Raw genomic sequence first — 26,394 nt, 5'->3', positions numbered from 1 at the left:
CTCCTTATCCATTTCCATGTCAGTTCACGCAACACAAGCCCAACGAAGCCGAACCTGAAGCGCATTGAGTTGTCTACGTGTACTGTATTGATTGTCTCAAGGATCAATGCAACACTTCTATCTTTGATTTATTTCCCCTGGTCTCCAGGCTCACTGGGTACTCTTTGATTGAGTTCTGTGGCCACTGGTTTTCAAAGTGGGCAGATGAGAGACAATCGATCACTGTACAGGTAACCTGACCCAGTTTTGGAAATTTACTGTACTGGGCTGCTTTTGCTTACAGAAGACTCACATGGTGTTAACTTCTGACTTACACACACACACACACACACACACACACACACACACACACACACACACACACACACACACACACACACACACACACACACACACACACACACACACACAAACACTGTACCCTAAATCAACAATGTGCTCTGCTATATCCGACAACTCAAGCCTCCACTGAGGGGGAACAGTGTAGGGAGAATGACTGGCCCGGATGGCATTACTCTGTAGCTTCTGAAATGAAGCAGAAAGAAATCGGGATGCTGTTGCACTGTTATCATCAGTTTCTTTCACTATCCCCCTCTCTCACATTCACACACACGGACACACACACACACGCTTTTGTGCTCGTGCACTTTTGAGGACACTCCGAGTATTCCCTGGCCTCTAATTCTTTCCTAACCTCTCCTTCACGTATACGGTCAGTTCTCGATGGGTTGCTGTAACTTTAATGAGCAACCAAGACTTGACTGTGTGGAAACAGACTTCTCAGGAAATGAACCACTTCATTGTGTACGGGAAACAGTGGCAACAGAGATATGAGTGCATAACTGGAGCTGAGTATGTAAATTATATGCCCAGCCCGAATATGCGGAAAGCTGTGCACTCACCAGTTTCAATAGAGAGCCACAACTTGAATTCTTTATCAGTACATTTTTCTGTTCTTATATTTTTGTTTGTTTCATGCAGCAGGAGACTGACATATTTTAAAGATCAACTCAAACAGTTAGCAAACAGCTGCCTATGTGCATACTTAGCAGTTACAGAGCAGATTTAGCTTCCATTCAGCATCATTTTCTGATCATCCAACAGATTTAAGTTCAATATTCACTCTCCTCCTTCCTTCTAGTTATTTTCCATTAAGTCCTATGAGAAATATCTGACTATGAAACTGTTAAATGCTCCACTCTGTCACAGTTAGTTGCTTAGAGTGGGTTTTTGAGCTCTTTCACTGGCTGGAAATGAGGATAATAAGAGCAATGATGAAAACGGTACAGTTGCTGCCGTCACACAAAACAATCAGCTGAAAGACAGTAAAAGTTAAGAGGAACTGCAGAGTCTGCTGATAATTCTCTGTGGGTTCATCACAACTAACTACCCATTTCATAATAGGTGGCCTAAAGCAGCAAGCGTTCAAACCAGCAGCAGCTTCAGTTCATTGTCATGTCTATACAGGATGTGCTCAGGTGTAATACTGAATATTGAGTGTAGGTCACACACGTTTTGGCAGCACTCAGAATGAAGTGGAAAGAAAATTGATTAGTTGTGTGAGTGAAGGAAGAAATGCAGCTGAAACATCCTCTCTGTCAACAAGTTTTTACACGTGATCATTTGATCCATTGTTAATAAAATACTATTTACTGATTTATGCAGGTTTAAACCTGAATCTAAGCCCATTCATGCAGGTAAATCCAAGTCTTATCTACAAAGCACCCTGCTGAAGAAGAAGGACGGATCAAACTGTTCTCACTTTCCAAAAAAATGCTCTCACTCTCAAGGTCTCAAAATGGTCCTCAAAAAAAAGCATTCATGGATTTTCCTCACTTACATTTTAAAGTCTGTGCTCAAGGCGATACCTGGAGTTTTTTTCTTTTTCCCTGGTTACATTACAAGCTATCAAAGTGTCTTTTCTGATCGTATTAATCTCTGGTTTTGCAAGCAAAGCATGTGTCAATTGGTGACCTTTTCCTCATACATAGTACAGTTTGCTGCAGTGTGTGGCTTTAATCAGGCATCGGCTTCGGCGGAGACGTGCTTAGTTTGCTGGCTACACAAGAGAGCGGCAGAAGAGGTGAAAGGAGAGCAAGAGAGAGTGGAGGAGAGGTGGTGAGAGGGATGGGGCAGGAACTGGACAGAAAGAGTTGTGCATTTAATTTCAATACATGGATTAGTATATGCCCATTTACTTTCCTAACTCTAATCTCTACGGGAACATGGTATAGCGGAAATCTGCAGTCATTACGGACTAGACCTCATACTTTCCTTTGCAATCTCTTCCTCAATGGTACCATATCTATTATTAATGCAAACATTATCAATAGAGCTTCAAACTTATCTGCAGAATGGTTGATGTGTGGTTTTGAATGTGTCAATTAGAGCCTCCTCTTTAACTTTTTATCATCCTTATTCTGAACTTCTCTTAGTACTTAAGGCTGAAAGCGGCACCGTGTACCTTTCCGTAAACGCAGATGTGTTTCATATGTGACTAACGGCTGTGTAATTACTGCTAGTTCCTGTTCTGCGGCCTTCTGGTGGTGGTGTCATTTTATCGGGGACAGTTCATCCATTTGTTTGACGTGTACACTTTGTCTATAGAGGATGGCTGTTTGCTGTGTTTGGAGAGTATTTCGGGAGTTTAGATAACCTTGAACAAACTATTCACCGTTTACCAAACAAGCAGTGCGGGGTAATGTGTGTGGCATGCTTGATTTAGCCTTAATCCCGGTGACACAACATTCAGTAGGGGGTTGTAAGACACCTGCAGCTGGTTGGTGTAGACCGAAACAGACATAGAAAGCACGAGAAAATAAAAGAAACAATTGCGAGCTAATTTTCCTGTCATCAAACAAGGAGCACTGCAGTCATGCATAAGTAAGTCTTTCAAAATAAAACGAAAAGTGGCTTAATTAAATGAAAGTGCAAGTTCAGACTGTGGCTCGCTTTTTACTCGAGATTTTCTGGTTAATAATGCAGGGGAGGTTGTCTCAGTTTTTGTTGGTTTCAATTCTCTGCTGAGTAAGGGGGCGAAAGGTTGTGTCATGTGACAGCTAAGCTAAAGTGACTCGTGTTTTGACTGAATACCATCTGTCCACATTGCCCTTTTAGAGTATTGACTGGGAATTCCAATGAGTACAGTGGTGCCAAAAAAGGCAGGCCTCTGTCCAGACGCATTTAAGTGAAAATACTGTAGCTGTGGGCAAAATGGACAATCATGTCTGACCTGAGCGAGAGATCCTGTCTCAGGTTTACCAGAAGAAATTTAAGTGGGAAAACAGGAGCAGAGGATTCTCTATTGTCTTTTAGTGGAAAGAAGAAAACAACTCTGACAGATGTTATTCCACATTAATCAAAATATATTCATAGCACTCTACTCACAAGGTCAGTGCTGTATTGTTAGGATTTTCATAATAGATTTTGTGATGTATCGAGCCAGGCGGCACAACTCTAAAGAGCAACAGTGAAATCTCAGTTCTTTTCCGAGCCCCATTGTTTTCTTTGGGGTTTAAAATCAAGTGACAAAAGGACACACAAGGTTGAATCCCATTGATTAAACCAGGGTCGTATTCTCTTTGCCATGAGTTTGCACATGAGCACTTGAAGCTGCAATGACAATCAGTTTATATGAAAGTGACAACAGGATTTTAATGAGAGAGCAGAAGAAGGAGAGGAGCGATAAGGTCAGAGGAACAACACCGTCGGGGCGGGAGGAGGCAGAGCAGAGAGCAACATCTTTTGTTTTTTTTCTCATTTGCTTCTTGTAACTGTTATTATGTTGGCAGCTATTGTGTCATGGTTATTGTTTCGCATTCTGTAGATGAGTGAGAGATATGGTTTGTGAAGCCTCTCCAGGCTGAAGACTGAGAGAAGTGATAAGAATGAACAGCCATAATTTCCCATTTAACAGAAATTATCATCCGTGGAAGAACTCATCTATTTGTAGACAGAGCGCAGAGAGGAAGTCTCTAAACCACACGGGGCTCTCAATGAACTGTTGTTTTTGAAATGAAGCTATTAGAAGACTTTGGAGTCTGATAACAGTTTTTCTTCCTGCCTCTCCTGCTTCATATGAAATGGTTTCCAAGACTGACACTCATCTGATTTAAGTCACATTGTTTGTCACGGGCATCAAGTGATAGGAATAAGAATCCATATAAAAGGCCATTAGTTTTCTATTACTGCCAAGCTGGATGGACGGGCACTCAGCGCTCAGCCGAATCACTGTGTTTAAAGTGTCAGGTTGGTTGAAAGAAGTCTACCTCTGTGGGGGCTCCCCTGCCACTTCCCTGGGGGCTGAGTGGCTGAAATGACCATAAAACTCTGTTGAGCTAGACAGCCTGTAATTTCAGCAGCGAGAGGCGCTTCGCCGAGGTATAATGGAAAGCCCGTGGAAGCCATGAAATGTGCTGCATCCTGGTGTTGGAACACCATTGTCTGAACACTCAGTACACCTCTCTAAACTTTAAATTACTGTTTTTAAGCCATCATTGTCTGAAAGAGCACCGCTTCCAAAAAGAAGCATGGTGCTTGTTCAGTTTCTTTAATCTTTTGTGGTCTTTGCCATTCCTACAGAAATCTGACTTTCACATTCTGTATTAGCAGGGAAGTGCTAAAGACCTTTTGCTCGTAAAAAATAGAAAAATGAACAAGGTGGTCCTAAAGGTGGCTTTGTGTAGGCACAATGGAGTCGTTCCCGCTCCCCTCTTCTGTCTGTTGTATCTTTTTTATCATCTCCAGCATGATTGTGGGTACAAGTGCTTTTTTTTTGCTCTGAATGGAAATGGATGAGAGAGGGCTTTGAGTGAGGGGGACAAGTGTTGAGAGGGAGAGCTTTGCATTTGTGTGTGTACCATACGTATTGTGTGTTTGTGTGGATCTGTCTCTGCGGCAGCGGTGGAGCGAGCATATGTCCAGTTTTCTGAAGCGAGGCTTTACGTGTGATGTTGGCAGCATGTCCCGTCGAGAGGCTCTCTGGGTGATTTGTGAGGAGGGCGGATGGAGATGGAGTAATGAAGTGTGTCTGAGTGGTGTTTGCTGCTGGAGGTCCAAACCCATCACACCACACCGGCTGCATGTCTGCGATGGTGAAAGGCACAGAAAGAAGGACACAGACAGACAGATAGACGGACAGGGAGATTGTTATCAAATTCCCTCTCAGCCAACTGCTCGTCTCCTTATTTGCAGACTTCGACATAGCATAACAGCATATTGGTCACTGCAACAACAGAGGGACTTTCTCACCAACAGACTGCACTTTGGATGCGTTTACTGTCCTCCTTAAGTTTCCTGAATGACAATGTGCCTTCCTGCTGGAAACAATTGATTCTGTGTTTACAGATAAACATGCAGGTAGAGGCTCAGTATTATCACAATGCATCTCATCTACTCCAATTACTTTAGAGCCTCATGGAAAAGGTACAAAATGATGAATAAGTGATCAAGTAGTGCCACTGTCGAACGTATAATAAGTGATGCAATGCATATTTAAAGACAAGGCACTATGTAAATTTCTGTGACATTAACATTCCACCTTTTTAGGCTATGGTGGTATGCAGTGATTTGCACCATCAGCACTTTGTTGTTTTTTAATCAGAGTCTCTTGCTCACTGCACAAATGCGACTCTGTACATGCATCAGTCAAAGTTTCCCACCAGCTACAGTATAATTCAGTGAATAAATTAGCAAGGAGTCACAATGAATCATTTAAGCTTTTGCTAATCAGTGAAATGTGAATATAAAAATATGTGCAAATGCATAATTCACATACTTTGTAATGTAATGTGGGGTTTTTTTTGTGTGAGGAAAATATGCTTTGAGGTGAGATATCTTGGGAATTTTTTTATCAGGAAGTGACTGTTGAACATTGATTTTGAAAAACTTAATTACATACCTGAAGGAGACAATCATCTGAAGGAGACAATCATCAAACACTTGATCCATTTTCCCCGAATTTCATGGGAAGTCTTCTAGCTTTTTTTCTTTTCTTTGTGTCTTATCTGCAGCGGGTGCACAGCAACAACAATGAGCAAAGAAAGGCGCCACAGCAACAAATGTAATCTCATATGTGAAGCTCCAGTTGTACTGAGTCTGTGTGTCCGTCTGATACGGACAGCTAAGTGTACAGAAGCCAATCTGTTCTGTCAGATGAATGAAAAACCTGGTTACAGTAAGACATGCCTGACTCCAGTGTAGACAGGGTGTTAAGGTTTGTTAGAATAATATTGAAAAATTCTTTTGAAAACCTCTCACCTTCTTCTACAAAGTGAAAAAGACAATCTTTGACTGGATAAAAAAAAAAAGAAAGCTCTGGACCTGGAGAAAAGAAAAGAAGAAATTTTGGGAAGCTTGCTCTTGTGCCAACAGTTAGATGAGAGGAACTGTCTGTCCAGTGTTAAAATGCAGCCAAGCGATCATTAGCTTATCATAATACCAGAAGTAAATGTTTTCTCAGTGTGATTTACTAAAATAATGGTGAGAAGCGGTACCAGCAACTCTGGTTTGAGATAAAGGCTGCTGGTGTTGTGGTTGGCATCTGGCTGGCAATTTATTGCTTTATTGTAATTAAAATGTGTCACAATTAATGTGACAAGGATTTATTGCCTTTAAAAATTGGCCTCATATTGCTGCTTTAAGGGCATTATGGAGGATGTTTTTGTTGTTTAATTTGTCTGATTCACATAAAATGAATATACTGACATTTAGTGGACTTGTATGTATGGTTTCTAAAAGAATAAAAAATAAAAAACAATAACTGTGGACATGGTAGGACCTGAAAAACATCAGCCAATCAACGCGCTCGGACCGAGGCGTTTGCTTTGCTTCCTTTCCTGTCAATCAAAAATCTTCCGGCTCAGGCCGAGTTACGTAGATTACGTACGCCTTGGACTTACGTGTTTTGTGTATGTGTTGCTTTGGTATAGCTTCGTAGTTAGCTGGCGACTTGTTTTGCTCATCTTTTTTGACATAATGGCAGATAAAGATCCAGGGGGACCCAGCCGTAAAAGAAAGTCATTTTTTGAGGTCAGAGAAAATAAAAGGCAACTGGATCGCGGGAATGCAAAAACAAAAGTGATTATTGGCGAGTCATTTGGGCGATGGCGTCAGCTCAAGCAACAAATGGACCTAAAGACAGATGCCTTGGTTGCTAAATTCCTTCTGGACAGGTAAAATGTATTATTGTATTATACTGCGGCTGTAGGCAACTTCACGAGTCCTACGCAAGTTTCTGGAGGGGGGAGGTTAGAGGGGGGTGAGGGAGAGGTTGTATGTGCGCATGCGCATGCTACGTTCAAAGTCGTAGGAAATTAAATCTCCTCTAATGCCTTTAAAAACACAGTAACAAATGGAAATACAAGAGACTGAATTTGTGAAAGAATGCTGTCAGAGCGTCTAACATGTAACATTTAATTTGACTGAAGAGTTACCTGTTAATACATTGTCCGGTAGTTGCCATCCAACCACCCGACCAACCAGGCAAAGCATTTCATAAATTGCATTCACTAAATCTGCAAAAACTGCTGTTTATGTATTTGTGTGTTTGTCTTCACCAAGGACAAGACAGCCGCAGGTATATTACAGTACCTTTGAACTTATGGCTGAAAAAGAAATGGTCAGAGTGGGTCACAGTGAATGAATCATGACAGAGACACAGAAAGAGGAAAGCAGAGGGAGAGAGATGTGCAATGGATTGTGATTCACTTAGTGGGCAGCTGTGATGTGAACAGTACAGACAGAGCAACTTTGCACATGCTACTCCCAATAAACCTACTTAAGTAGATTAGCATTGCCACCCTGGGGGCCTTGGCAGACTTAAAGCTCTTATCACAAACACACCGAAACAAAACATACTATTTTTATCAGTTTCCTCCGTTTGTGGGGAAAAGACGAGTTCGGGAGACCGTCGAGATGTCCAGGATAAGCGTGGAAGCTACGGCCAAAAGAGCCATATGATATCCTCTCTCATCTGTACGCTGATGCAGCACTGCTGGGTTCATGTTGCATACTGTGAAGATGCTAAATAGCTTGTAGGTAGTGAGGCATAAGTCGAAACCGGTTTACTATTCAGGACACCTGTTGTAGCAACCAGGAAACAGATGTTGCATCTACTTTCCCACTTTGATGCTGGTCACAATTGGCAGCTGCTTTGTAGTAAAAACGGTGCCAAAAAAATCAGGCCCAGTGCTTTGAATTTGTTTATGTACACTGTGTTCATCTGTCATGTGCTTTGCGTTTATGACTGACCTCCTGTCTCTCTTTTTTTCCCTGTGTGCTGTGCTTCATGTTTGCCGTGCAGGTCGAGACTGGCTGATTACATAATGAACTGCTGGACGACCCCGCACACAGTGAGCACTTGTCCCAATCAAGACAATCACCAAGCCTGCTTGGCCTCCTATGCAAGGCTCATTGGTCAGTAGGGGGCTGTGGGGGACACTGATGGATCGAGAGTGTGTCTGTGTATGAGAGAGAAATTAAATGTGGGAGTGAAATGGAGGGAGACATACAAGAATGCACAATCACACTATATCTCTCTGAAATTGCAGCTTCATGGTGAGATAATGAGTGATGGTTATAATAGTATATAAGAACAGACGGTGCGACAATAGTCTAGTCTACTTTTATCATGAGGACCAGACAGAGGAGTTAGACTGGGGTTTTTTTGTCCCTCCTGGCCTGGTATCTCCACCAGCACACTGGACATCAGCTCACTACGAGAAGTAATTTGGGAGTAGAGGCACTCGGAGAGTGTTTACTTAATTAAAACACTTGATGACCATCTGTTTGCTCATAATAAATGTTGAGCAAACAATGTTTGCAGGCTAGTATGTGCATATTTCTCACTCTCAGCCAGCAGCACCAAGGTGATGTTGTGGCAGAGCTCTCAAAGATTTCCAAAGGCAAATTTACACAATATAACTGTGTTTTTTTCACTGCTTAATGGTTGCTGAAGTATCCGTATTTCAGTATCAGTCAGTGCTTTCTCACCGTGTGTCATAAATCATGCAGCATAAAGTGATAATATGCAACAGTGCATCCTGGTTTTCTGTGGGAAATGCAAAAATAAATGTATCTAACACTCATGACTCCAGCTAAAAGCACTGACACAGAGAGACATTTGAGATGTGAAATGTTTTGGTGCGGTAGGGTTGTATTCACACACTTCCTAAACCAAATGCTTTGAACAATATTTATAACGTAATGGCCTCTTTACATGTAAAATAAAGCATTACAAAGTGGTTCACCTTCCCATAAACTCCAGCAGTGAAAGACCATTCCTGTGACTAACATCTTGTTGTTCATTTTACATAATATTTGCAATAAATGTAATCCATTATTGTCCATTAGTGACCTGCAACAGTTTGTCCTAATGTGTGTGTGTGTGTGTGTGTGTGTGTGTGTGTGTGTGTGTGTGTGTGTGTGTGTGTGTGTGTGTGTGCATTTGTCCTCACAGGGACGGAAATGACCCCCAACTATGTTGACAGCAGCTTCTCCAACTGGACCATCTCCCCATGGTGCACCTGCAAGGGTAGTGGCAACCAGGAGGAGGAATGTCTGAACTTCCTGCAGTACTTCACCGATAACACATGCCTAAGTGAGCCACCCTGACACATGCACACTCTGCATCCATCTGAAATGTGTTTTGTAACTGATATGGGTCCAGCAGTCATGTAATATTAATAAGCACACAACCTGTGCGATGCTGTAGTTACTCTTAGATGCTATGTAAGAGCAGAGTGAGCCATGAACTTCGATCTAATGCAACTTTAATGGTTTCATGTCAGTTTCTGCTTTTCAGTGTCGTTGAGCTCTCCAGTGAAATAACTGTAGATGTGATATTAGCGAGGAGACAGGATGTGGAAATAAAGAGAGGTGGGGTTAGTGGCAGGGGGCTTCTGGATAGTCTTCAAACAATTTAGTATAAAATACCATAAGAACTGGGGTTTTTTAATTTGATTATTTTACATTTTTTTGTTTATTTGGTTATGGCAAATAGGAATTCAAGGCAGAAGGATTAAGGGAGAGTATTTGCAGATGAATGCATGGATGAATGGACTTGGAATTCTAATGTCTTATGTCTGCTGCACACTTAGATACAACTTTTCCACGTACACTCCCATGTCCACTGATTAAGTTGGAATTAAACATTTTTAGTTTCTCAGAAGCAAGTAATTTCTTATCACCTCTCATCCCTCCTTTGGGCAAGATCTGCCCAGACTTTAATACAAAAGAAACCATTTGCATGTCATTTTCACATTCAATCTGAGGGAGTTAAAGGGCTTATCCCTTACGGGGAAAAAAATGTCATGAAAAGGAACCGACTCGCACAAATGGAATAATAGGGAAAGCTAAAATACATATCATCTGTACATCTAATGCGTAACACACAGGGTGCAGCACGACAGAGGGGTTACTTCAAATATCCTCATGCCTTTTTTACTGAAAAGTCAAATATAGCGAGCTTCCCTCTTTGCTATGGCGTAGCGAGGAGTGTCATCAGCGCGACAAGACACCGTTGCCTTTAACATGTTCCATTGTGTGGATAATGCTTTCTGACCATTTCAATAGATTGCTGGGTTACCGTTTTAGCTGAGTGTGCAGGATGAGGGATGAGGCTGGGAGCTGAGGAGGCGTCTTGAAAAATAACACAAAATGCAGCATCTCCTCTCTGCAGTCAAGGGGAACAGGCGATAAACTTCGACACACCAGGGAGCAGGATATACACAGAAACACAAACTCACTATACAGTACGATACATATTCAATCGCCCTAAACTGCAGGACATTAAAACTGCACTTTATGAAAACATCTAGTTGAAGGAAGTTTACTAATGCAAATGTGATGAGTTTTGAGAATGTAGTTATTGAGCTGACTAATTATATTGAAGATAAATTTCAAAAAAATCTCCAGAACAAGCTGAACAGCAAAATCATTCACGCATTACCGTCAATATTTATCAGCAACCAAACTTTAATTGACTATGTTTAAGATAACCATTGTCTTGCTGGAAAATTGGGTTTTTACCAAAGCTTCAATTGATACACTGATGATATCACATTCATCGATAAAATGACTTGCCGTTCCAATGAATTTAAGATGACAGTCACATGGTCAAGCAGTTCCTGAAGCAGCAGAAAACACCCCCACAGCAGGATGATCCTCCTCCATGCTCGATTGTTGGATGGTTTTCTTGTTCTAAAGCATGTCTTGCCTTTCTTATGCAATCAATGGGACTATAAATGGGACTAAACATTCCCAGTTTAGTCTTTCTATGCGCTTTTTGGTCAAGAACTGAGCACAGCCAGGTTTCTTGGTATGAGGTCCTTCCTTGTTTAGTGCCCTTCCTATGGCGCTGGTAGTTTTCCTCCTGCTTTCATCAGAACTGTTCTTTTGCATGTCTTTTGCAGTAAGGCAAGCATTTGTTGTTTTCAATGTATTATTCTCCCTGGAGAAATTTTGCTCCTTCTATCACCCCCTCAATTACACCACTCGTCTTTCACTTTCATACTCTCTCTCTCTCTCTGATTGACAAATCAAAAGACATTGCAAATGAAAACCACGTGCCAGACAAATCATTTTCTATCCTGACTCTGTTCCCTATTTTTCCTCTCAAGTTCAAGAAAAGGAGAAGCTGAATACTTCCTGAATATATATTTGACTAAAATATGTGCAGAGGCCAGGAACATTCCAGCTGAAAGAATAATAACGATAGTCAAACATAGTCTGAACTCTGATACCTTCTTCTCTCACAGTGTCTCTCCTCTTGTTCTCTCTTTCTCGCTTCCTTTATCTCTTATTTCATCAGCCCCTGCAGGTAGGACAATACAGGCTATGCCCAGGGGTTAAAGGAAAACCTATTCAGAGTCATTAAAAAATTGAATTGACAATGAGCTTAATCACTCAGTGGAACATTTGGGTGCAGTAAAACATCCTACATGGAGACCCTCCAGCCAACTCCTTTGATTTATGACATTATTCCCTCATCTTACAGTATCTGTAGGGGGATAGCTAGCTATAGCCAACCCTGACAAACAGATGTGTAACATCACACGTCTCAGCAGTACTCCACCAGCTCTTCACTGCTAGGACCAAAGTTGCTTCCTTCTCTGCACTGTGATTCTCCTGCAGAAGCCCAAATCACAGTTTGAACCAGAATGAAAAACACTAAGGGGCTTTTATGTTTGTTACACGTGCGGGTGCATGTGTGCATGTCTTTTTTGTATGTTTTGCTATGCCATGTACTGTATGTACTTGTGTGTGATCTGACAGACAAATCTCTGTGGCATCGGAAGTCCTCGGGACCGTGTGGCCATCTGATGTGCGTGTGCATTCCACACCTATCCTGTTTGTCCTTTGTGTGGTGGCGGGGAAATGCCATTTCTCCTTTGTTTGGGAATGTTTTGAATTTGATCAGTCACATAAATCTATTCAAAGTCATCTCTGCATGCTGACCTTATAATGGAGGTGGTTGCCAAGCAATTACATGCCTTGCCTTCTCTCTGACTGAACAAAGAGAAACAAGCCTCGTGTTTTAAACGGATGAGCAGTGAAAAGGTACTCAGCCTCTATTTTACCATATCTAGCTGGAAAGCTGACTGAACAGGGATTTATCACATTTTTGCAGAGACTCACACATGCACTTAGGCACAAAATTACACACATGCATACAGTACATCTGCAGGCGCAGATACACAAGCGCTCATGCGTATTCACAGACCGCTGTCCTCTGTTTGAACTGATTGATTTGCTACTTTTAAAAGATTCTATTGCCGTGCCATGCCGGCAAATAAATTAGGACTCATCATCTCAAGTGCAGACATTATGCCACTATTTGGTCAGCTTGTTACAATTTTAGAACAGGTGTTGCAACATAAAAGGGTTTTTGTAATGAGCCGCGAACTGCAGTTGTTTGTATTTGATGAATGTGTCCATTGTGCCTCTGCATGATTCCCCTATAGAAAGATCATTATGAGCTAAATTGATAGCATAAACATGCAAGGCAGTTCAAACTGAGACACAGCTCACAAGATTAAACATATACAGATATATTTTTGTAAGACAGTAAAAAAAAATCAGCAGCCTCCCCTGTGACAGATTTCACAAACAAATCTTCTGATCACCGGTTGTGATTAGTTTAGTGCACAACTCTCAAGGTTACTGACAAAGCAAAATGACTGACTCTCTGTGCTCTTTTTACTCCTTCCTTTCTCAATCCCACTCCGCTCTGCCTCATTCCCTCAGTTGCCAAAGATTGGGCAGGGGACCAAGAAGTTGACTTAGAGCTGTCTGTCTGCTAGCTGGCTTCTTGCTGGGACAGCAGTCAAAAACAAATGACTTTATATCTCTGTCCCTGCAGGAAATGCCATTCAGGCCTTTGGTTATGGGATAGACAACACACAGAACAAAAACGTGTCCGTCCCAGGTCCCTCAGCGACATCGAAGACAGGACCCGATTGGTCAACAGGCATCTCAGAGCATCCTTCTGTCACTATCCCAAAGGTAATAGGTTTGCACTTATTGCTTCATTGCATGCTGTATTACAAATGTTAAATTTATGTGAAAAATGTAATGCAGCGGTATCATTTTAATGCTTGCTTGTTAATCAGGTTGACTCTTAGAATGTAGAGATTAAATCCGGGAGTCGCATGTAGGACAGCTCATTGTCTAAAATATGAACAGATGTGATTTTTGTTTTTCCTGTTCAAATATTTCCATATATTTCCATCACTTTTCAGCAACTTCTTTGCATAAATTTGTTCAAATGGACCTATTTCAGAGAGAACGAGGGGAAAAAAAACACTCCAGCCTGCATCCATGAAAGGGGGATTTTGTACAGTGGCAAAATCATAAAGCTCAACATGCCTCATCATTCACATTCGCATCACATTCCATCTCTATGCTTGTTAAAGCAATTGGCACATCAAAACAGGCGCTTTATGATAAGACAGTTTATGCTACACCCAAGATGATGACATGTGGATGAAATATTATATTTCTCTCTCAGACAATGAAATAGTGAAAGGAATGGGAGGTGGGAGCTTTAATCTGGATTAGAGGTTCTAAAATACTGGCCCAGGGCCTGTTCTCTGCTGAATACTGTCTACTCTGAAGACTGCAGTTAACTCAGCTATAACTGGGTCCACTGTCTGGAGCAGAAAAATACCTCACTGTTTACTGTACTGCACAAATGTATATGTGTTTGTCTTTTAATGGGACTGTACTTCATTCTTTCCTCAAATAAATGTGAAGATGACAGAACCATATTGTCCGCCAAAGACTTCCTCTCTCTGTTTTTCTTGAACAGGTCAGAAATTTTTCACTCTGCACTTCTGGCCAAGGACAGGATTCTTCTTCTTTTTTTTTATCCAGCCGTTTCGTTTGATTTATTTCATAATGAAATATTGTTGTGTTTTATAGATGTATTTTAGATGTGCCATGCAGTCTTCTAGTGTAAGACTAATGATGCTTTTCACCTTTTCAGGGGACCCAGTTACCAAGCTTGACTGAATTAGACGCTGTAGCATAAAAGTGTCCTTTGTAAAGCATTCTTCTGCTGATGTTATTGTTGGCGTCATTTTTCAGTGACTATTACCGATCTAAAGCCATGCAGCGTGCAGTGTTTATGAATGCAAATTTGTGTGCTGAATGAATGACTCCCATTAAGACATCTCACATCACAGCCATTAAATGGTCACACTGCACCCGAGTCATGCAGTATTGTGCTTTACACAGAAACCCTCATTGTTGGGAAGACGGCAAATTAAAACCTTAAGAATGTTGCAAAGTGGAGAATTAATGAACAAGCACCACTGATAACAATAACAGTGAGTATGTTTAGGAAAGGTAGTGGGGGGGTAAGGAGGATGGCAGGGAGGGGATAGATGGTGGAACTGCTTTCTCCAAAGGTTTTATGTGTGTATGCCAGTATTGATGCTCTGCTCAGTGCCTGTCTCACTGCAGCATGGTGTTTAATTTATTGTAAAAATGGTAATTAGGAAACAATAAGACGTGTGATTACTCAAGCAGGAAGTTTATAATTAGAGAGGGAGCTGGTAGGGACATTTTGGGCGGCCCTGCGTTCTCAGACAACTATGCTTGGCAATTAAAACTTGTCAAACTTCCATGGCAGATAAATTGGGGGAGTGTTGTTATGGTATGAGTCCTCTTGGCAAAAGACCGACTGTCCAAAGCTGTAAATCTCATGGCAGCCAACGTGGCCACAGATGTGTGAGTACACATCTCTACAAATGATCTGAGTGAAATATGAGGTCTGTGGTGGATGGATCGACACTATCACCATGACACACAAGGATAATAGGGTATAGGAGAATCTGCCGCTTGTGAATGCTCATAAGAGTTACACTGTTCTCCTATATGCTGTAGGGTATTTTCAGATAATTTTGTGTAATTATTCACAGTGTCAGTGTCAGTCATTGTGGGCTTTATCCCAAGCTCGCTGAGTAAACGTGGGCTAAAGCCTGGGCCTTTCAGCATTGTAAGGACGCTTGGAGATTAGGTTTGATTGATCTATACTGCACCAGAGTGTTTACACTGAGAGGGCCATGCCTTGTAAAAATACAGTTTTCATTGTTTTTGGACATAATGTTGTGTCCTCAGTGCATCTATAGAACTAGAAAAATGAAAAAAAAAAAAAAACACCCCCTCGTTTCTTTTCTCCCTGCATAGATCACAAAATGTGCCTCTGAAAGAGCCATTCAGGTTTACAGGCTGTTGGGATGTCTTCCTCCTACAGGGCTCCTCTCTGCCACTCAGTGAATAGAGTGGCTGGAAAGAGAGAGTCTTTTTCCTGAAAAGGGGTGTGGACAGCAGCAGCTAAGTTGAGTTTAAAACTACAGACACTGAGACAGCTCATTGGGAACATACTTAAATTAGCAACGGCATAATAGAATGAACAATCTGTGTGCTTTTTTAGACTGAAACTTGAAATTCACATTCTGGTCATGTAAGACTTTTTTAACATCAAGTTGTTTTAAAGAGGTATAGCATGGGACCTTTAAGATTTGTCCCTAAGTACACTTATCTTGTCATCCACAAGACACTTGCACAGACAAGCAAGACACTCGACACACCTTGGAATTCGTACGACTTCTATCAGATTGATTTTTGGATGCTTTTGTCAGATCAAATATTTACTAAACATTCAATTTCATCGTGACACCACAGTGATCCATTAGTGAGGGTCATGTTTGAAAAGTGGCAAGTGATATTGACCTATACTTCCAGATTTTGTTACAGCAGCTCCAGCTCTCCCAAATGCATGCATCGTTATATTGTGCCCATGTACAGAATGCAACATTTGCACTAACCAAACATCCTGGACTTCAGACTCAGTGGTACTTGACACAGTGTGGAGGGCTTTAAATCAGGGGTTAGCCATCACAGGCTCTGTTTATTCAGAGAAAGACAATTGTTTTCCAATATAATAATATGTTTCTGTGAAGTGCGATGAAGAAAATTGCAAAGTCCCAATGAAGTCTTTGCTATAGTCTCTGGGTCAGCGTGGGTCTCGCAGATAAGACGGATTTTGCGTGCCTTACAATGGTAATCCTGATTTGAATTTTAATTCCCTCACTTGACAAATTCTCAAACAAGGAATTGTTTTAAGTGAACCATTCATTTTTCTTGCACACAGAGTGTCATTTCCAATAAAACATCAAGCAACTTGTGCATGTGACTCCTCCCCACCCTCCCCACCACCCACCCCGTAACAGCGGGGAGCTGCTGTCGTCTCTGTTTCCATGTAACACTGCCTCTGTTGATTTTCAGCTCAATTGAATGGAATTGACTGTGAACAGAAGCCACATAACTCAGGGTTACTCGATAAGTAGCCCTGGGAGATGCAGCTCTGTTTCACTGTAAATTTGACAATAGTGCTGATTGACAATAAAGCATGTGCTGTTTACGTGCGCAGTTACTTGGTCAGTAACACGTGAGATAGTTCTTCAACACATTGAACTATGGAGCATTTGCCATTCTCTTCCTCTGTGCTAGGGATAAAGTGTGAACAAATGAGTGCATGTTTTGACATTGTCTGTATTCCGTCACGGTGTATGCATATGTATGCATGTGTTTGTGCTTTAGCCACTGCTTTATGTGTATGTGCACCTTCTGCGCCAGCCAGAGTAGTATGTGTGGTTATTGGCTGCAGCCTGAGATCTGGACTCATGTCAACAGGCTGCTGCCACACATCACTGCCCTTGCTAATTAATTGGCTTTTAGTCGCGGATGTGTTTGGTGCATTGTCAAGCTACCCATTGCTGTCCCTCTGCACACCCTTCTTTTTTGGCAACTGTCATTTCCATCATTTCTTTGCAAAGTGTGAATGCACAAGCTCAGGTACTGTGATAACTGCAGCTATTTTGGATCTCCACTCTCCCTCTAGCTCCCCTCTTTCGTTCCCTTAACAGTGGTTAAAAAAATGGCACTCTTGTTAATATTATTCAACATCATTTTCTTGTTTCATTATTTATTTTCACATTCAGGTGTTAGCTTGTTCTGGTGGAAGATGAGGTGCTGATAGATAGCATCTGTGTAGGTGTTTTTTCCCCCCTCTCTGTGTACAGGGAAATGGACCAAAGTGCAATCTCTGCAAAGGTTGCATTGGTGAAGATGAGGTGAGGGTTGGTGGTAGAGGAGGAGGAGGAGGAGTAGGAGGAGGAGAAAATGTTTCATGTTCCTTATGATGTGCCTCTGTATTGCTGTGCTGGACTGAAAATGGTGCCTCCACAAATTGAGCGGGACTACTTTAACTTGAAGGCAAATGGTTATGCTTTGTGTTACAAGAATCCGAGAAAATTGAAAAAGTATTCAAAACGCTAACAATTTTATGGAACAGCACATAATAAAGCCCATTGTAGTGTGGATATAACAGTGGAACTCTGGAGGCCATAGAATTTAATATCTGGACTGATTCCCTCTCCTCCCTGCCATAACGTGAACAGTGTGGCAAACTGCACGGCTTATTCTCAGTTTGCACACTGTACACAAGTTTATTTTCTCTTGTGAAAAAGCATTGTTGTTTTTTGATTGTGCACAGTCGAACAAGGGGTCTCACAACTGTTTTGTTCAGCCTCTACTTGCTGTAAGATATGCCTTATGAAATATTGAAAAGAAATTCACAGCTGCTGTTGGCTTCTGTAGTGTGTGTTTGGCTTCGTGGCATGTTTTCCTTGTAAATAAAGTCTGTAATGATAGCTTTAAAAACTGTTTAGAGACTTGCTGGCACAACCTAAAAGACTTTCAGAAAAAACAGAAAGTGCTCACAAGAAGCTCTCCTTTGTTGCCAACTTGTTTAAGAAGCAGGGAGCATACTAAGCAGCAGGGGCTTGAAATATACTTCACATATCAAAACATTTGGTGGATCAAACACTTAATGTTCATGCCAAAGTGGGTGTGCCATGGATACATGTAATACCTTATTCTGACTTTCTAACTTGCGTTTTCTCTTCCCCTCCCGTCAGCTCTGACCCTGTCCAGTGCCACCTCCCACCCGTGTCCTCCTCCTCCCCCGTTATCAAATGCCAGAACAGGAAAGCAGCACGAGTGTCTGAGTCACGTCTAACCTTTACACATTTTTTTTTCCTCCCTCTGTGTGTCCCCTCTATCTGCCCAGTATCCTGAACCAAGAGACGGTGGCCTGGACCTGGGAGAGGATCACTCTCCCTGTCTCTGTGCCAACGTCTGGGCTCTGCTTCCCAGCCTCGCTTTGGCTCTGGTCCTGGCCCAGCATGCCTTATAGAAGCGCCAGTAGGAGGAAAAAAAGAGGTCATCCACCCACAAGCTGATCCCAAACGCAGAAGGTGTTGTTTCTGAGACTGATATTAAGAAGGCTGAATCTCTGGATAGTTGACAGGAATGGCATTTATGAAAGAGGGAAAAGAAGGGTCAAGAGACGAGGAAATTATTGAAATTTTACAACTGTGAATTTGTTGTTCATTTGATGTATTGTTCGGGGCAGACCGCAACTGTGATGGAGCACATGGCTTTACAAAGGACCCTTGGTGGAAGAGGCCATGACGTCCATTCTCTGGGAACAACTCTGCCTCCTGACTGAGACACACAAACATGGACGACTGAAGCCGCTCATGTCAAAGACTCCTGCACTTTTCTCACCAAAGGATGGACAGAGGGAATGAGCAACATAATTAAAAGGAGACAGGATTGACAGAAAAGAAATTGTTGCAGAGAGAAAAGGAATGAGCATGAAGTAAATGTCGTATAGTGAGAGCGGAAAAAAGAAAGAGAGACTTTGTTTTTTCTTTTTTGTTTTGTTTTTTTTGTCTTGAATTGGTTCTTGACTTAATCTTCTCTTGGACGAACAGACCATAAATTTAGGGGCGGGGATGGGGGATGATTACATTCTGTCTCTTCAACACTATAGTGTAAACTCTAAACTGTAAAGCCTACTCAGTGTTCTAAGTGTTGGTATAGTATCCGTGACCATAATCAATCTACAGTACAGATCTTTCATTTGGGTGCTACAGTATCCTTCTTTCAGCAGGCGTTGAAAAGAACTTAAGGTGACGACGTTAAAAGTCAATGGTTCTATGGTCATTTAAGATGTTGTTGTTGGTGACTGTGGGTGTTCGCCATACGTCCACCTGCACATGTGTATATTCCTGTCTCTATGTATATAAACAACACTTTTCTTTCATTCAAAGTAATGATATCTAGTGTCTTGAAAGGACATTATTGTATGCTAAGGTGGCTCTGTATATGGTACCAATGGAAGGCCTTCATTATCTGCATTTATATTTGTCTATTAAGGTTTGATCACAAAGAATGTATACAGAGATGAGATTAAATGAGCTCAAACTGCTTGGAAAGCCATAACCCGTGTGTGAATATCGTGCTATGCTTGCTGAGTGCGTGTACTCGCTCATTACAATGTGTGTACGTGTTTACATACAAGTAGTTTGTACGGAGCGTTTTAAAATTACCAGTGTGACGGTTTGTTTTCCCCCTTCAGAGAGCAGACATTATAATGCAGATTGTAATTAAGTCTTTGAGAGAGTTATATTGTTCCGTATTTTAATGGTCCCACCCTCTTTGTTAACAGTTTTTTGTTACTTTACATACATATATCACCATATCTAATTGCAAAAAAGATATTATTAAAAAATGTGAACCTGCCCTTTAAGAAGTCAGTTTATAACTTATACATACACTTTATATTAAGTGGACCTCCAAGTGTCTTATTAAGGCAGATTATTATTATTATTATTATTATTTTTAAGGTAGACTTGACAAAATGTCAGCCTGTCTTTTAAATAGCTCCCACATTGGAAATTGTTCCACACGGGCTAATTTGTTGCATTTAAATTACAAAGTCTCCAGCAGGCAGATTTCACAGTTTTGAACTAGAGGAGCTGGTGTCTTCAGCCGCTCAGTGACCACTATTAGGAGGACTTCAAAGTATTTCTGTGTGTGACTGAGTCAACGTTCAATTAAACCACATTTATTTTGAAAACACTGTCGGAGAACATTTTGCAAACAAGATGAGTGAATCATATTGGAGCACTCATTTAGAAAATCTGTGTAATCATACCCTAAGAATATTATCTTCCCCATGAAGTGTTGCTTTCCTTTTCTAAACAGACCCTCTGTCGTGCTGACAACACGTTTAAACTGTCAATGGCAAGTGTGCAGACGATGGATGTATATTTTTTTTCAATCCTTTTTCTTGCACTATTTTATCCCTGCAGTGAACGAATGCTGACCATTACAACCGATATTTCCACAAAATTGTTTATGTCTTTAGGCAGCACATCAAGCGTAGTGTTATGCCACATAAATGCATGCTAGAGAACCAAACAGCTTGTGTTACCGGCTGATTTAGAAAAGGTTTACAGATGTACAATTAAACTGTGCTCAATGTGTTATTGTTAACTGTGACTGAACCGCAGTATGGTCAGGTCTGGCAGAAATTACAGCAATTTCCTAAACTGGTGAGTTTACTGCTCTGGGCCTCTGGGAATATAAAATATCAGAGACATGAATATAACGTATATTTTTTCTTTGCGAGCTACACATTCAACACATTTGAACAGTGACGCCGTGTTTGATATGATGGCTCGGCCTCATGTCAGAAGAAACAACACATTGACGTTAAATGTACACACACAATTCAATTTTATGGAGTTTACACCAGCCTTGTAACAAACAATCACACACATTAAAAACATACATCAATATTTCAGACAACAAAAATATACTGACAGATAAAATGACACGGAATACGTCAGTAATTTGTGCGAGCTGTCAACACTGAACTACAACTCACACATACATCAAGCATTTCTCTTTTTATCTGCTATTGCTCTTGGCGTTGCTGAAAACCTTTTAATGATAATGCAACTCTGTAGAAGTTTACAAGCTGCTCTGTATTTCACTCAAGACATCAATTTTGTCAATGCGACCATCTTAAGTAAAAATACAAACTGAGTCTGATTGGGCAAAATAGCTTCGATGTTATCAGCCATCTAGAACACATCTACAGCATCACCAGTAAATGTCAGGCTCTATGTGGGAGATTCCAAAAAAATAAATAAATGGAGTTTCTTATCGTAGGGAGAAATCCATCAAAGATGAAGCAGAGCTGTCAATTCTCCAGCAAGAACGGCCTCAGTAGTCCATAATCCAATACAGTCATAATATAGTCCAGACCCCATCGCAGACACAGGCCGGTTTTCTCTAACAAACACTGGTTCTTTTTATAGCAAGTAAACCTTATTATTTTGATATTCTTACATTTTCATAAAGAATTACGGATATCGTGTTTTTGAGCTTTCTACTGCAAGATGTGTTTGTCGAGTTTGACACTTAGGCCCTCCTTTACCTGCAGTCACTCACAACTTGATGTATTTTACATCGGGTCTGAATTATTTAGAGTTCAGTAGAGTCTACAGCTGGATTATTACTGGGAGAAGGTGAAATGCAAACGGACTGCAGCATTTTTACATGGATTTACAAGAACCTGGTGATGTTTCTGGCTTGTGTGCTGCGAGAAGTCGCTGACTGACACTTAATGTTCAATCCATTTGACAAGATAAAGTTTTATTTTCGGTCTTCCACCAAAGGGAGTTCTGCACATCTCTGCGGCACCCCTTAGATGTAAATGACGCAGCATTTACCTGTTCGGAGTATATTCTGTTGCATTAATGCAGCCTGCAAGTGAACTTCTGGCCCATTGTGTATATTTTGCCGGCTGCTCAATCAGAAAATTTACAACTAAAAGCTCTTGAGGCTTCCTGTTTAAGCAGCTGTCACCAGAACAATCAAGTCCACGCCTCCCTGCCTATTAATCAAACTTTGATTTGGTCAGTTTGTTGCTTACTTTTCAGAAAAAAACTGATGACGCACCGTGAGTGATTACGTGGTCAGCTTCCTATAAAGGCAATCAAAACTGGCAGATAAATTAAAGGTTTTGACATGCAGAAAATGCAAATAAACTCATCAAAATTCAAATCCCTCCCCCCCTTTCTTACCCCTCCTCCTTGGACTGGCTCTGACTTTGGGGTGAAAAAGACAGCATATCAGCATAAAGACAGCATATCAGCATTTCCTCCACAGTTTAGGAGAGCGTATTTGCAGGAGGCCAACACATCATGCAGCGCAATTTGGAAAAGTATCACATATATTATTGGAGACATCACCAGTGCTGGTGCAGCAGCAGTGGGACAGGCTGAAAAGAGAGAGAATAAAGCGCTTTTATAAGGGGAAAAGTGAACTGTGACAGCCGGGCTTGGATGTTAGATGTAAAGCCAAAATGATATGGTTATCTGTCTGCATGAGCATAATTTAAGCTACTGAGACAGAAATGCGTAGGACATGTGTCTGTGTGTGTCGAGCAAAGTGCTCAGCTGCACAACTTTCAAGTGCAAACCGGTAGTAGAGTTGTTGGTGCTGCTTTTGTCCCATGTCCTTGCCTTCCTGTGTTTAAGCAGTGTGTGCTCGAGCTTGTGTGAATGCACGTATAAACAAGGCTGTGTGCTTGTGGATATGGGAGGGAGTGGAAAAAAAAATCTTGAAACAGGAAATTTGCTAGAAGAGCAATTTTCTTCTTTCTTTTTTTTTTAACTCAAAAGGAATCCTTGTGGAGTCCAGTTTGTTTCTTTTCTTCACAGACTACTAGAAGAGGAGAAGCGGAGGAGGCAGGTAGTGGAGAGGTTTTGGGGGCACGGGAATAAGAAAGCGGCAGGTAGCTGTACATTTCACAGTTGATTAATGAGTCAGTGGGATGATGTCTCTTATCACCGCTCTGCACATGGCGGAGAGAGAAGAAAGGTTTACTGAGGCTAGGAATGCTCCAATCACAGATGGCTCCCATTGCCGTCCCATCATCCCTTTCTCTGCTCACCCACCTGTTTTTGTGGGGTGCTCTTCTTCTTCTTCTCCGCTCCAAAGCAGTTTGTAGCTGATGAAATTGGACCCTTTATGCCCTGTGTTAGGTAAGGAGCCAGTGGGTTTTTGTTTGCGGAGCGTGTGATACATCTGCTACTGTGGAGTTCACAGGGTGTATCGTGGTCTTTGTTTGGAGATTACCACAGGAACTGATGTAAACGCTTGTAATAAGTTGTTAATGTGGCTTATGTCATCATGCAGAAGGAAAAGTATAGTAGGCTGCTGGCTGACAGCTGAAAAAGATCTGCTGGCGGAATATTTGGGAGCAGATAGAGATGTGCTTGAAAATATATCACTTTCACGCTTGACAGAACTGGATGTTTGATATAAACTCCTGTTTATCAAGTTCGATATGCAGCCCGGATGTGTTGATTCTTGATAAATATGGATGGCATGCACTAATGGCTCTCGAAACCAATGTGATATGAGCTGAGAAGGATAGTGCCTTGATGCCTGGTCGGGAAAAATCCCAGCCACAGCATGTATTCTTAGCACTGCATTGTACTGTGAATATAATAGCATAAATCACGGGGAGAAAATGAGAAAAGAAAGAGCAGCAGACAAATAAATTCAGTGTAATGGAGTGCTCACATTGATGTGTGTAGTATACAGTATATCCTAGTGAGATTAAATATCACTTTAATGCCAGCAAAAAGAATATACACTTTTTGTCACAAGCAGTAAGCCCAATTATTTTTCCGCTTTCATTTGTTCCGCTGAAGCAGTTCGTATTTTACCCTTATGTGATAAATCCTTTCTGGTTGATCAAATTGCAACACGATATTAATGGCAGTTTTAGGGGAATAAAGTGATTAGAGGAAGACGGATGCAGCACCAGCGTGACAGCCTGCACCTATTGTAAAGAAGACTTTTTTGGGGGGCCTTTTTCAAAAGATAAACCAGAAAAAGGAAACTCAAGAGAGATGAGTGTGAAAGCAGATCTGTCATGTCTAAACCGAGCACGTCACAGTAACATGCACGTCACATTGGTTCAGCCACCAGTTTCTTTCCCGTGAAGTTTGCATACCACCATGAGGAAGGAAGGCTTTAAATGAAAAAGAAGCAAATGCTTGGGGGAGGGGGTGGCATGGCTCAGTGGGTAGAGTGGCCGTCTTGCAACCGAAGGGTTGCCGGTTCGATCCTCACTCCATCATGCTCGAGGTGTCCCTGAGCAAGACACCTAACCCCGAATTGCTCCTGATGGGGTCGTGGTTAGCGCCTTGCATGGCAGCTTCCGCCATCAGTGTGTGAATGGGTGAATGTGATGTATCATGTAAAGCGCTTTGGGTACCTTGCAGGTATAGTAAAAGCACTATATAAATACAGACCATTTACCATTTTACCACCAAATCTTAATCAGGCAACATGGGATGCTCCTTTTTGATCATTTTGGAATCTGGTGCTTCCATTAAAAGTATTTTTTAAACACACGTTAAATAAAACGAATGGCGAGTTCAAAGCAGGACATAAATGGTGGCGGTTCCAGATGGCAGTGAGACGTAATTGAAAAATGTGAACTTCAATATGCCGCTCTCATGCAAACCAATCATTGGCCGCACAAATATGTCTGCCCTTCCAGTACACTTCTTGCATGACAAGATAAATCTGATCACTGTAAATGACACATTTGTTTAGTGTGACCTTTCTTTTTATATTATATAATAACCAGCATGGAAAATATGCGAGACATTGCCGTCTAATCTGCTCTTGTCTATGTCACTTCTGAGAAACATTTTCATCACGTCTAGAAAATCGTGTCGAGTTGGAGGCCATTCATGATGTAATGACATTAGTATGATATAATGAAAAGAAGCTCTTCACAATGCGAAGAGCAGATTCGAGGGTCAAATCAGTGTCATTGCTGTGTTAGGTGTTCAGGAAGCCGATGAATTTCTTAACACAAAATGTTTTTAGTGATAGACTATTTGGAGAGAAAAGGCTGAAGTCCTTCAGATATCTCAGTATGAAAATGTCTGATGCGATTGAAAAAGTGAAATGAGTCGAAAAATTGCTGGATTTCTTCAGACTTTCCCATTACTTCATGTGACTGTTCAAACAAAAACTTTAAAATGGAATGACAACTCCGCCAGACAATGCCGTCTTTTGTGACGATTCACTGTCCAGTGAAGTCCACTTAGCCTTCAGAAGACCTTCACACATAAAAGCCACCAACAGACAAACAGAACATGTAATGAAAAAGTTTAGTATTTAGTAACTTCAGCTAATACTATACATAACTATCCAGTGAATGATGATCTTGTGTGAGAAAAAAAGGCATTTTTTTCTCCATTAAATTGTGTTGTCGTGCTAACTAACAGTTAAACTGTCTCTGCAGCTGCTATGTCAGAAATTATGTTACTTATGCCACGCTTTTTGACAAGTGAAAATTGTTTCAGTCAAGAGGAGAAAGACTCAGACGGAGGGGGAGAGACCGTAATGGAAATCAAAACAAGCGCTACATATTTTTTTTAAACCAAACGTCTTCGTTGTCTTCTGAGAAGAGTGGACAGCAGTATTGAACCAAACCACTTGAGATGTAATTCCTTGCTCCATTGAAGAAAGACTGGACATTTCTATTGTCAAGACAAAAAGAAAAAAGAAAAAAAGAAGTGAGGGTGAAAGAAAGAGAGGCGGACAGGGAGAATGGGAGAGAGGCATCAGCAAGAACAAAGAAGTGTTGGAGGAGGCGAAGGAGGGAGAAGAGGACTCAGGCTAGTGGAACTGTGAAACAATCCGATATAGATTCTGCCATGGCTGTACGACTTTGACTGCGTCATGCTCACCCCTCTGCCTCTCACATGTGGGGTGGTTATTGATGGAGCCGTCATATCCAGGCTGAACATCTGTTATGAAATTCTACTCCTCTTATTGGATTTAGTGATGGGATCTCTGTCTCTCTCTCACAGCTGTAGTCTGGCCTTTATTGAACAGCCACAGCCGTCCTGTGGAGGGAACATACATATACAC

General features: G+C 41.4%; 1 protein-coding gene across 1 annotated transcript in view; it reads left to right on the top strand.

Moving 5' to 3' along the window:
- LOC110955749 (GDNF family receptor alpha-2-like) overlaps positions 1-19,857 on the top strand; it is a 48,797-nt gene extending 28,940 nt beyond the window's left edge. Inside the window, exons 6-9 of the mRNA XM_022200864.2 lie at positions 8,303-8,415; positions 9,458-9,598; positions 13,361-13,503; positions 18,638-19,857. Coding sequence (XP_022056556.1) covers positions 8,303-8,415; positions 9,458-9,598; positions 13,361-13,503; positions 18,638-18,763 — 523 coding nt within the window. The 3' untranslated portion in view covers positions 18,764-19,857. The remainder of the gene's footprint in view (positions 1-8,302; positions 8,416-9,457; positions 9,599-13,360; positions 13,504-18,637) is intronic.
- Positions 19,858-26,394: the final 6,537 nt, after the last annotated feature.

The sequence above is a fragment of the Acanthochromis polyacanthus genome, chromosome 7, assembly GCF_021347895.1.
Source record: "Acanthochromis polyacanthus isolate Apoly-LR-REF ecotype Palm Island chromosome 7, KAUST_Apoly_ChrSc, whole genome shotgun sequence".
Lineage (NCBI taxonomy): Eukaryota > Metazoa > Chordata > Actinopteri > Pomacentridae > Acanthochromis > Acanthochromis polyacanthus.
This window is presented reverse-complemented; position numbering and strand designations above follow the sequence as displayed.